The sequence below is a fragment of the Kluyveromyces marxianus genome, chromosome 4, assembly GCF_001417885.1.
Source record: "Kluyveromyces marxianus DMKU3-1042 DNA, complete genome, chromosome 4".
NCBI classification, from domain to species: Eukaryota; Fungi; Ascomycota; class Saccharomycetes; order Saccharomycetales; family Saccharomycetaceae; genus Kluyveromyces; species Kluyveromyces marxianus.
In genome coordinates this window covers 168,153-180,014 of record NC_036028.1, presented here as the reverse complement: position 1 = coordinate 180,014, position 11,862 = coordinate 168,153, and the positions used below count along the sequence as shown (strand labels likewise).

At 47.0% G+C, this 11,862-nt stretch overlaps 6 protein-coding genes and 1 non-coding gene across 7 annotated transcripts; 4 read left to right on the top strand and 3 right to left on the bottom strand.

Annotated features, from left to right (window-relative positions):
• Nucleotides 1-260: 260 nt before the first annotated feature.
• SNF7 (ESCRT-III subunit protein SNF7) lies at nucleotides 261-1,007 on the top strand (the record flags this gene model as incomplete). The annotated part of the gene is made up of 1 exon (XM_022819365.1): nucleotides 261-1,007. The coding sequence occupies one exon, from the start codon at nucleotides 261-263 to the stop codon at nucleotides 1,005-1,007; it is 747 nt and encodes a 248-aa protein (XP_022675937.1).
• A 69-nt stretch (nucleotides 1,008-1,076) lies between these two features.
• SED5 (t-SNARE syntaxin) lies at nucleotides 1,077-2,051 on the bottom strand (the record flags this gene model as incomplete). Its single annotated transcript, XM_022819364.1, has 1 exon — nucleotides 1,077-2,051. The coding sequence occupies one exon, from the start codon at nucleotides 2,049-2,051 to the stop codon at nucleotides 1,077-1,079; it is 975 nt and encodes a 324-aa protein (XP_022675936.1).
• Nucleotides 2,052-2,763: 712 nt separating this feature from the next.
• Nucleotides 2,764-4,473, top strand: fnx1 (multidrug resistance protein fnx1; the record flags this gene model as incomplete). The annotated part of the gene is made up of 1 exon (XM_022819361.1): nucleotides 2,764-4,473. The coding sequence occupies one exon, from the start codon at nucleotides 2,764-2,766 to the stop codon at nucleotides 4,471-4,473; it is 1,710 nt and encodes a 569-aa protein (XP_022675935.1).
• Nucleotides 4,474-4,551: 78 nt separating this feature from the next.
• AAT2 (aspartate transaminase AAT2) lies at nucleotides 4,552-5,964 on the bottom strand (the record flags this gene model as incomplete). Its single annotated transcript, XM_022819360.1, has 1 exon — nucleotides 4,552-5,964. One exon carries the CDS (start codon nucleotides 5,962-5,964, stop codon nucleotides 4,552-4,554), a length of 1,413 nt encoding a protein of 470 aa, XP_022675934.1.
• A 314-nt stretch (nucleotides 5,965-6,278) lies between these two features.
• On the top strand, nucleotides 6,279-6,393 carry KLMA_R404. The gene is made up of 2 exons: nucleotides 6,279-6,315; nucleotides 6,349-6,393. It is a non-coding gene; the product is annotated as a tRNA-Leu (tRNA).
• A 308-nt stretch (nucleotides 6,394-6,701) lies between these two features.
• Nucleotides 6,702-8,696, top strand: ASI1 (putative ubiquitin-protein ligase ASI1; the record flags this gene model as incomplete). Its single annotated transcript, XM_022819359.1, has 1 exon — nucleotides 6,702-8,696. One exon carries the CDS (start codon nucleotides 6,702-6,704, stop codon nucleotides 8,694-8,696), a length of 1,995 nt encoding a protein of 664 aa, XP_022675933.1.
• Nucleotides 8,697-9,753: 1,057 nt separating this feature from the next.
• On the bottom strand, nucleotides 9,754-11,526 carry ADE17 (bifunctional phosphoribosylaminoimidazolecarboxamide formyltransferase/IMP cyclohydrolase ADE17; the record flags this gene model as incomplete). The annotated part of the gene is made up of 1 exon (XM_022819358.1): nucleotides 9,754-11,526. The coding sequence occupies one exon, from the start codon at nucleotides 11,524-11,526 to the stop codon at nucleotides 9,754-9,756; it is 1,773 nt and encodes a 590-aa protein (XP_022675932.1).
• Between the last annotated feature and the right edge of the window lie 336 nt (nucleotides 11,527-11,862).

Sequence of the window (11,862 nt, the reverse complement as noted above, 5' to 3'; positions counted from 1 at the left end):
GCGACATGACAATGATTATATATATCTGATATCAAATATAAGCTAGGTATAACCATAGAATAGTGAAGTTATAGAGACTTACAGGGGTTTACAGAGGCATACAGAGGCTACAGGAGCTTAAAACTACCATATATTATCTGGTCCCCCACTAGTGCCCCAAACTAGAGGTTTACCGCATCAGAGTGTACCAGAAATAGCACCAGAGTGTACCAGAAATAGTACCAGATTGTACCAATAGCACCAGATAATCACCACCTATCATGTGGGGATACTTCTTTGGAACGCCCAAACAGCAGAAAGAACTGCCCAAAAAGGCTATCGTCGACCTCAGGGAACACATACAGCTCTTGAACAAGAAACAGGCCCATTTGCAGACCCAGATAGACCAGCAACAACAGCTCGCCAAAAGATCCCTCACCCAGGGCAACAAGAACAATGCAAAGACGTACTTGAAAAAGAAGAAACTGTACGAGTCCCAGCTCGACAAGTTGCAGTCCCAGATTGACTCGCTCGAACAGCAGCTCTACTCGATAGAAAACGCAAATTTGAACCTGGAAACCCTAAAGGCAATGAAGCAAGGTGCGTCAGCGATGAAGAACATCCACAAGGGGCTCGACCTCGACAAGGTGGACGACACGATGGACGAGATTCGCGAACAGGTGGAGTTGAACCAGGAAATCAGCGAGGCCATCTCGAAGCCTTTGATTATGCAGGACGAACTCGACGAGGACGAGTTGGATCAGGAATTGGAGCTGTTGGAATCGGAGCAGCAGCAGCAGCAGCAGGCGCAGGCGCAGTCTCTGGGACAGGCAGCGGCAGCAGTAGGAGCTCCAGCTCCAGCCCATGCAGTGTCGCAACCATCTATAGACTTGCCGTCGGTACCCAACGTCAAGCTTTCTGGCCCCGAAAAGGCATCCGGACAGGCCGAGGCAGAGGCCCAAGAGGACGAGGAAGAAGACGAAGACGAACGTGCATTGAGGGAGTTGCAAGCCGAAATGGGCTTGTGATTGGGCCCCATCCCTCCCTTATATATCTATTATATATATATATATATATGTACAGTACTCTGCTTTTGCTCAATTCACCATCACCCACAACAAGAAGAACACAAATATAATGGCAAAGATCTTGACGGCCATCCACCTGTTGTTGCTGATATTGTCAAAATACTTTAGCAACTCGCGCTGCGCGCCATGGATGTTCATCTCGATGTCGCCCACGTTCTCGTCGATCCGCTGGATCGTCTCCCCTTGCTCCTGCACCATATGCGCTAACTGCTGGAAAAGATTCCCCACCTCCTGTATCGTGCTCTCTATCGTCTCGATCGCATTGCTTCTCTCCTGCAAGTACCGCTGGTCGGTCCGCTGCTCCTCGAGCAAAAGCAAATTCCCGTCCTGAGGAAGCGTCAAGCCGCTCCCGTTGGCTCCCGAAGCTGCTGCATTTTTCGTCGTCTCGTCCTCGATTAAATTGCTTATGAACGGATTCACATTGTTGTATCCGTGCCCAATCAGACTGCCAGTATGTCCATTGATAGCACCACTACCTTTCTCATTATTACTGCCATCCCCCGCCACGTCACCGCTCCCCTGCGTGAGCCTCTCCAGTCTATCCTTATTCTCAAGCTCAAGCTTCTGCCTCGTCTCCAACACATCCTTGAAATTACCACTGATATTCTTCATTTTCGTGTTCAAAAGCGTCATCACGTTCTGCTTATGCTGCTTCGTCCCTATCTGCAACTTGTTCAACTCCATCAACTCGTTCTCAATCGTGTATATCCGCCGCTTGATCAGAAACGTCAACTCCATAATCTCCACCGGATTGTCGTTCAACAACGGTTTTCTCTTCGCGAGTTGCGAAAGTTTCCCCAATTGCATCGCAGTATTCGATATTTCGTGCGCTATATGCGATGCTTTCTGCTGAAACTCAGATTTACTGGGCCCGCTCGACCCTGACCCTTCGTTTACCTTCCCATTGCTATTCCTGTTCTTCTTCGATATAATTGCACACCTTTTCTGGAACTCAACGGTCCGATTTCGAATATCCACAGACATTTTCCTTGCACTTGCAGTCCAATATAGTATACCTGGCCCACGCTACAATGTTTTCGACGCGTTACACAGTGTCCAAGGGGTGCTGTATCGCCTCTATTTCCTCTTTTTCATCCATCGAATGTGCTGGCCTCATCTTTTAAAACCTGTTTTGTCTTAGCTGGAATCTAAATCTTTAAATTATTGCCTTTGCCATGTTGGAGGGAAAGAAGGGGGGAAAGTGGCAGAACGGGGGTCTTTGGGAGCGCCTGGGACCTCCAGGGGACGACAGGGGACAAGATCTCCACGCTGGGGTCCCAATTGGGAGAAAAGACCTTTTCAGTGTATGTCACGTGTATGTCACGTGATACATTCCCTCTTCTTTTCAGGGCTCGGACTTTCTCGGGATTTGTATACCGCATTGGGCAACTGGCAGCCGCATATCAGGCCCAAACGCCGAACAAAAGACGGTTCGGCACGGAATCGCCGGAGAAAACCCTAATCTGCCAATGCGATGAGCTTCAACAATGGAATATTATTATACATTGGAAAGCTTTATCTATGAAAGATGATGGATGATTCATGGATGAGTAATACTTACTCTGGTGTGTCTCTAGCATATATTAGTGCCTGTACCAGCGTACCTATCACATCTAGAAACCTTTTACTTACTGTTTCCTGGGTTCTATGAAATAAGCTTTCAAGAAAGCAAAGTAATACATACTATACATCATCCATGGCTAATGAACTCCAGCCAATATTGTCGCCCGCTGCTGGGTACCTGGCTATGCCAGAGCAACAGCCATTGAAAGGCCCAGAGATTGATTCCGAATTAGAGTCCAGTACTATTAAAAAAGACTGGATCGTGCTCGCTCTATTCATCGGATCGTTTTTGTCCGCTTTGGATACAACTATCGTCACGACTCTACTGCCCACCATTGCATCGGATCTCGATGCCTCGAGCCAGATGTCGTGGATCGCCACGTCGTATTTGCTCTCGTGCTCTGCTTTCCAGCCGTTGTACGGCAAACTATCGGACATCTTTGGTAGAAAACCGTTGCTCATCTGGTCGAACTTGTGTTTCGGAGTTGGATGCATCATTTGTGGTGCGCCATTTACCAAGAGTCTGTGGGTTCTATGCCTTGGGAGGTTCATTTCTGGTGTCGGGGGTGGAGGTTTGACGACGCTAAGCACGATCACGACAAGCGATATCATCCCGTTGAGACAGCGAGGCGTTTACCAGGGCCTGGGGAATATTGTTTTCTCGCTTGGATGTGCGTCCGGGTCGTTGATCGGGGCTCTTTTGCAGCAGCACTTGGGCTGGAGGTGGGCTTTCTTGGTCCAGGTGCCGCTGTCGCTGTTCAGCTGTGTTATGATCGTTGTGTTGTTGCATTTGCCCAAGGATTCGCCGGGCCGTGGCCTTATCAGCTTGTCCGGTAATAATGGTAGTAAGAAGCCATTGAGGCTGATTATCGACGACGTGCGTGAGCTGGTGGACGTGATGGGCTCATTCAGTCTCATTGTGACGATGCTCTTGCTTATGATTATATTGTCGGTGTTGGATAACCCATCGCAACTCTCGTCTGGTACGTGGGTCGCGTTTGTGACGGTTCTGTGCTTGGCAGGTTACGTTTTCGTCTCAACAGAGTTGAGCATCGACCACCCAATGGTGCCATTGCATTTGCTCGGGTCCAATAGAACCGTCTTGGCCTCGAGTCTCACCAACTGGTTCTTCACCATGTCGATCATGACGCTCTCGTACTATATCCCTGTGTTCTGGCAAACGGTGTACCATTTCTTGCCATGGCAGATTGGTGTCAGAACCGTGTCGAACTTCTTTGGTATTGCTACTGGGTCCATGCTCACTGGCATATACATGAAACGGTCTGGGAAATACAAGACGTTGTCTAGCAGCGTGAACTTCATCACGGTTCTGGGAGTGCTTGTCATTTTTGGATCTACTTTCAATGCGCACCCTAATGGGGTTTTCGAGTACCTCATGCTCTTTGTTCCAGGGTGTGGCTACGCCAGCATGCTCACCGTGACCCTTTTATCGCTCATTGCGAGCGTGGATTCGTCGCAACAGGCTCAAGTGACGTCGGTTCAGTATGCGTTCCGTGCCATTGGATCGACGCTAGGCGTTTCCTTTGCAGGATTGATCTACCAGTCGCGGTTACATGCGTCGCTTTTCCATGATATACTACACAATGAGACACTACAGGACTCCTACACGGCCAAACAGTTGAAAGCGTGGTGCTACAAGATCTTGGAGAACAACTCGTTCGACGTTTCTTTCGATCCTCTGCTCCAATCGCTGGTCACAAAGTGTTTCCAGAAGAGTAGCAGGCTCGTGATGGGGTTCGCCGCCTTGACGATCACTCTAGGCTTTTTGTCATCGTTGTTCATTAGAGAGCATACTTTGCATACCGAGATTGGAAGACGTTAGAGCCAGAGATTACTTTATTTTTATAGAATGTGTGTGTTTGCTTTTATAACAATAAGATACCTATTTACTTGTGTAAACTTATAGTTTGGAGGAAGAAGACGATTGGAAGTGACGAACCACTTCGTCGATTGCCTTGGCGACGTGTTCGACGTTGTTGTCGTTCAAACCAGCAATGGAAGCTCTCCCGCTAGCAACCATGTACACTGCGTGTTCCGATTCTAGTCTTTCCACCATTTGCTTTGTGAGACCCGTGTAGGAGAACATACCGCATTGGTTGACGATATGGTCCCAGTTGCCCGGGGTACCTAGCTCGACCAACTTGTCACGCAATGAGTGTCTCATCTTGGTGATTCTTTGCGACATCGTAATCATATCCTCGTGCCATTGGGCAGTCAACTGCTCGTCGTTCAAAATCTTGGAGACGATCTTGGCACCGTACGCTGGAGGGTTCGAAACCTCGGATCTCGTAATCTTACTTAGCTGGGACGTAATAGCCTTCGCGATTTGAGGCACATCACGGCCGCTGGACCCAGTTTCTGGTCTTGGAAGCACGATATGGATACACCCACAACGTTCACCGTACATGCCAACGTTCTTAGCAAAAGACTGGCAAATAAAGATTGGTGCGGACTCGGCAAATTTAGAAACACCTAGTCTAACAGCATATGCATCTTTATCCAAGCTTCCCGATGCGAAACCTTGGTAAGCGGAATCGAACAATGGCACAATATCGTTCTTGACACATGCATCCAAGATCTGCACCCATTCAGACTCGCTTGGGTCCAATCCGGTTGGGTTATGCGCACAAGCGTGTAAAACGAATACCGATCCTCTTGGACTTTCCTCGATAGCCTTTAGGAAGCCCTCCAAGTTCAAGGACTTGGTAGCAGCATCCCAGTATGGATACGTAGCGGTCTTGAGTCCCTGGGACTCGAAGATCGAGACGTGGTTGGCCCAAGTAGGGTCAGACAAGTAGATCACCTTCTCCGGGAAGAACTTGCTGATGAATTTGGCAGCGATGTGCAAAGCACCGGTACCAGAAAGCGATTGTGCTGAAACAACACGTTTCTCAGCTAGCGCATTAGAGGTTTCGCCCAATAGAATGCGGGCTGCACCAGAAGTTAGGCCCGGAAGACCGTTGATGCCCAAGTACTCGTGGTTGAAAGATGGGTCTGCGTGGATCAAAGTTTCTGCCTTGCGAACTGCCGGTAGCACCCATGGCTTGCCATTATTGTCTCTGTAAGCGCCAATACCCAAGTCGACCTTGACGTCTCTTGGATCCTCTGCCAAACGCTGTTTAATGGCGAAGAGGGCATCGCCTGGAAGTTCTTCGATGCTGTTCAATAGTGTTCTGGACATGGTAGGGGGAGGCTTATTCGGTTTTTTTACTTCTGGTAGATATTGCAGGAGTTTGCGATGTTCCAGGGGATAGTACTGGACGAAATAAGTGGGAGGGAGACGTTTCAAGTGGAGGTGGAAGTTGTTGGACATTGCTCATTTCTTTCTGTCTGTCTGTCTGTCTTATGCTGGAGCTGGAATTGAGTCAGATGTGTTGATGTCATGGTGTACGAGCATCACGTGAGCACTTCGATCGCCGGGCGAGAAGTGCCGGGCCATAACAAGGGGCCTCTAAAACTTCTCTGGGGCCTCTGATAAGGCCTTGTGCTACTCTGGTGATTCCTCTGGTCCGGACAAGTGGTGTTACTATGTGTTTTCCTTGTGCATTCCTTGTGCCTATGTTTCCCATCACGTGTCCGGCCGAGCAGGTGTGACTCTATCGACGCCCACCCTCCTCCAAGTAATACGGTTGTGTGGCCGAGCGGTCTAAGGCGCCTGATTCAAGATACCATATCTTAACCAACGAAAGTTGGGAACACTCAGGTATCGTAAGATGCAAGAGTTCGAATCTCTTCGCAACCATTATTTTTTTTTATTTTGGCCCTCTTCGAGTATTACCCGGACACGCCGGACCCCCCCGTATACGAAATCTTACAGTTCTTCCTTACATATAGTGATTGATTTAATACTAATCACATACTAATGGCATACAAATGGCACATAAAAGGCCACTTGCAACTAGTGGAAAAGGATCTAACAGGGCTAAACAGGTCTACTTTTGGTGTATATTGCTGTCTCAGAGTTTTTGCCGGTGAAAACACAATAAAATACGATAAAATCCCCCCATTATTTGAGGTCGTTTGTAAAAAGGCCTAGAATTGTTCGACACTATGAAGCCTTCCTCTGCCTTGCAAAACCAGTCGATATTTGTGGAATTCCCGTATTTGAACCAGACGGATCACTACCTCATTAATAGCAGTTCGATATATGCCCAATTAGTCAATGTTCCATACAGAACGGTGAGATCTTTAGGGTCTTCTATAGCGCAAAGGTTCAATTCGGCACCTGTACAGTTTCCGGAAGAAATGAATTCTACGGCAGTTGGTGGTGGTGACAATTACGACGACGATTTGATATACGAGACGAATATCTTTTGGATATTTGCGAAATTCTCGGTTTCCAGCTATGCGGCTACGTGCTTATTTGTAGCGGTAGTGCTCAATCGGTTGGTGAATATGGGGAGTTTGCGGTCCACTAATCAGCAGCTTAGAATAGCGTTGTGGGCGAAAGTGTCGTTCCATTTGACAGGGTTGGTGACGATAGGGTACATGCTTTACCAGACCGGGGCGCAGCTGGGTTTGTATGGTAGTGCACAGGCTACGGGCCAGTTTTTGTCGCGGTGCTACCAAATAGTGTGTCTTTCGCATTGCATCGAGACGTTTATTGCGACGACGAGCAACTTGAAGCCATTGGAAGAATCTGATTTTTCTCTTTTCGAGTTGAGTTCTATGTTTTACCAGCTAAGTGCGCAGGATGCGTCAGCGGATATGTATGCGTACACTTGTTTCGGGTGTCTCATGGGCCGGTTTATCATCCATTTCGTTGAGTTGTTGGACATTCGGAAGCGGAGAATCATATTTTCTGCGGTGCTGAACGTGTCGTTCTCGCTGTTCATGGTATACCGGGCGTTCACTACGCAGGAGATGGACGGTGCGTTCATATACTCTTTTTCTGCGTTCAAGAACATCCCGAAGATTCTTTCCGTGTCGATCATTCTGCTTTCGTACGTGTGCTACCAGCTCTCGTGTCTAGTGCGGAAGACGACGCCGTTCGGCTCGTCAGACGGAGTTAGCAGGGTCGAGGAGCTCAAGTACCACTCGTTCTGGAGCAATTGGGTGGAGAGCTTGGCGATCAGCGGCGAAGAGGATTTCTTCTTTGTCGTGATGAGATTCGCGACGTTCCTCTGCAATCCGAAACAGAGCCAGAAACACGGCATACACAGGGAGTTCGAGGACGTCACGTTGCCCACGTCCATGCACAAGAGCTACTTGATCAGCGGGTACATGAACAGGATCGACCCGCCACCTATCCAGGAGCTCGATTTCAAAAGGGACGTGCAAACAACGTCCTTGTGGAGACAGAGAGTGTCGTGGTACACCACGATGCTGGGGTACCTTTTCGAATGGACCGCAAAGCTCTGGACCCGCAAGCGGAAGGACGCCGCCGTGAAGAAGCCAGAGCGCAACTACAACGATTTCGTTACGGAAAAGAACTACGTCAAGTTCCTCCATGTCCAAAACGAAAAGGACACAGACAAATACCTACTTCCGGAAGAAGACTACACAGAGGACTACGTCCCACAGGACGATGATGAATACCAAGATGATGATGATGATGATGATGATGATGATGATGATGATGAACACCAAGATAATGACAATGAGGAACTAGCCTCCGATACACAAGTCACCTTGGCCGAAGAACTCTTCGGCCCCCAACAGATCCAAGAGATCATCAGTTCCCCGCAGGAAATGAGCTGGTACTTGTCCACCTGGTCCATACTGAAATACCAGGCCCTAGCTAATGAACAGATGCTAACAAGACGCAAATTCGCAAAACACAACGAGGCATACTTGCTGCAGGATGTCATTTCCGAAATTCCTCCTTCCGAAATGTCCCACCACGACCACGACACAAACCACTTCGACGCCTCCGACATGACCTGCGTCGTGTGCAAGACAAACCAAAGAAACATCATCCTATGGCCCTGCAAGTGCTTTGCCCTATGCGAACCCTGCAGAACTTCCCTTGGACTCCGTGCATTCAACACTTGCATATGCTGCAGAAGACAGGTTTCGGGATACAGCAAGCTAAATATAGTCTAGTACAAGTATATAGAGTATCAATTGACGAACTAACTGGTCTTCCTGCCCCTTTGAACTGTCCATTCCCTTCCATTCCTTTCCATTCCACTACCCATGCGATGCCCTCAACGCTTTGGAACGATCCTGCCCTCCCCCGGGTAACACTGTTGATCTTTTTTTTTTTTTTTTTTAAAGATTTTTCAAGAAAGAAAAAAAAAAAAGTGAAAAAAAAAAATTCGTATAAATACAGCAAGCTCATCGCATGGATTGAAAAAACTTCACTTGCTATAATAGATTAATATGGTATATACTTATGTTTAATCTTGATTTTTGTTTCAAAAAAACCATAGATCCGAGTTAGGTACGCCGGACGGAAGGAAATGAATCTAACTTTCATTAGAGGAATTTTTGCTATTGCTGCTTAACTTCTGTCCATGTAGACTAACACGATTGACGCTTGAGAGGCAGAGTCTCAAGGAGCTAAGCTCTGTAATTGGTTCTATTATGGGTTTCCTTTGCGTTCCTTTTATTAGGAGGGTCTACTTCTCCTCTGTTTTTCGTCCTCTTTCGGGGGGAGTGGGAAGCAGGGTACTGAGTCGTGGCCTAGTATTGGAGACTTTGAACCTTTTGCATCTTTGGCTGTTGCCATTAAGTATATGGATGAGACAGAAGCGGCCCCGTCAACGGATCATTAGAGTAAGTAGGACGCATGGTCTTGAGTTCTCTGTTTGGCGATTAGGATTTGTTTTCTCTTTGCCTGCGGATTGAGCTCGGCCATCTCGTTGTCGTTCTACCGCAGTATATTCCTAAACGCTGTGTAGGCCTTTTGGGCCAGTTATCACTTGGGTAAAACCATACTGCAGACATTTTTTATATATATTTGTGTATATTAGGTATATGTCGTAGTGCCTTGTCTTGTCTTGTTGTGTAACAAGGACAAACAGAGAATGGTTCTTCTTCTTTTCTCTGGGTTTGTTGTAAGAAAGTAATAATAGTGTAAGGTAATGTAAAAAGGGAATAACAGAGTCATTATGTTTATTTGTATAGAAAATTAGGTGAAAGGGGAGTTTAGTTAAATCTAGTGGTGGAACAAACGGATTGGGTTTTCGACGTAAACCAAGTCGAAGGAGTCGGCAGCACTGAAAACAGCCTTGTCCATGACAGAACCGCTTGGGGCAGCGATGTACTTGACACCGGATCTGACAGCTCTGTAGACATTGTCTGGGAATGGGAAGAAGGCATCAGAGGACAAAGCGACGTTGGTCAACTTCGACAACCAAGCCTTTCTTTCCTCAGCAGTCAATGGTTCAGGAATGGTCTCGAACTTGGATTCGTAATCTGACTTTTCTGGTTCTTCTGTTGGGATTTGGCCAGTGACAAACAAGTCAATGGCGTTGGACTTTTCTGGTCTCTTGACACCCTTGGCCCACTTGAAGCCTAGCACTCTAGGGTGTTGTCTCAACCACCAGTTGTCGGCCTTGTCACCAGCCAATCTGGTACAGTGGATTCTAGATTGTTGACCAGCACCCAAACCGACAACCATACCGTTCTTGGCGTAACAGACAGAGTTGGATTGAGTGTACTTTAGAGCGATTGTGGCGACAGTCAAGTCGATCACGGCTTGTTCTGGCAAATCCTTGTTTTGGGAGACTATTTCCTTGAAGGAAGATTTATTTATGATGGCGTCGTTTCTCTTTTGTTGTAATGTGACACCGTACACTTGTCTGGACTCCATTTGGTCTGGGGTGTAGTTTGGATCGATTTGCAAGATGCAGTACTTACCGTTCTTCTTCTTGGATAGGATCTCTAGAGCTTCTGGTTCGTAACCTGGGGCAATAACACCGTCGGAAACTTCACGAGAGATGATCTTGGCGGTTGGCACATCGACAATGTTCGACAAGGCAATCCAGTCACCAAATGAAGACATTCTATCAGCACCACGGGCCCTAGCGTAGGCACACGCCAATGGGGACAAGTTCTCGATATCAGCAACGAAGTAAATTTGCTTTTCGACATCGGTCAATGGTAGTCCCACTGCAGCACCAGCTGGCGAGACGTGCTTGAACGAAGCTGCTGCTGGCAAGTTCAACGAAGCAGACAACTCCTTCACCAATGGCCACGAGTTCAAGGCGTCCAACAAGTTGATGTACCCTGGAGAACCGCACAAGACCTTGAATGGCAATTCCTCCCTCAAAGCAACAAACGCTTGCGCTGGCTTTTGGTGAGGGTTGGCACCGTATCTCAACGCCAATTGCGTCTTGTTTTCAGAGTACTGCTTTCTGAAAAAGTCCGAGATCGCGGTATCGTAATCAGCAGTATGTTCGAAGGCCTTCAACGCCAACTTGTTTCTCAAGTCAGCAGAAATCTCACCCTTCTTCAAGTCCTGCAAGAATTGCGCATAGTCTCTTGGATCGGAAAGAATAGTGACTCTGGCATGGTTCTTAGCAGCTGCTCTCAACAAAGTAACACCACCGATATCGATTTCTTCCACAGCTTCTGGAATGGAAACCCCAACCTTGGCCACAGTTTCCTTGAACGGATACAAGTTACAAACGACAAAATCAACCTTGTCAATGTTCTGATCCTTCAAGTCCTTCTCATCAGACTCAAGGTTTCTAGCCAAGATACCACCGTGCACTGCAGGATGCAAAGTCTTGACTCTACCACCTAGCATTTCAGGAGCATGTGTAATTGTGGAAACGTCTTCCACTGGGAACCCAGCTTCACGAACCATTCTAGCAGTACCACCAGAAGCCAAAATTCTCACATTATGTTCCGTCAAACCCTTGGCTAAGTCCAAGAGACCAGTCTTATCGTACACAGAAAGAATTGCGGTCTTTCTATCTGACATCTTTTGCTAATATAATACTTTTTATAATTCTCGAGTTATATTGTATTAATAAAAAAACCCAAAGAAAAGAGAGAACTTGGTATGGTTTTTTTTTCCAACGACTCCTATAGCTTGCTGATTTCCAAGCTCTAATTTGAACTACCAATTCTTTTTATATTGAGGTTGCCGTCTTTGTTCCACTAGCAATGAAGGGTTTTTATATAGTTTGTAATTTTACTTTTATTATATTTCATTTTATTTTTTTTTTATTTCATTTCAGTCAGAAAATTTCATAAACTTTCCAAGTTAGACAAGGTGAGGTGAGGTCTGGTCTGTTGGGAGGGGAAAAGGCGTATG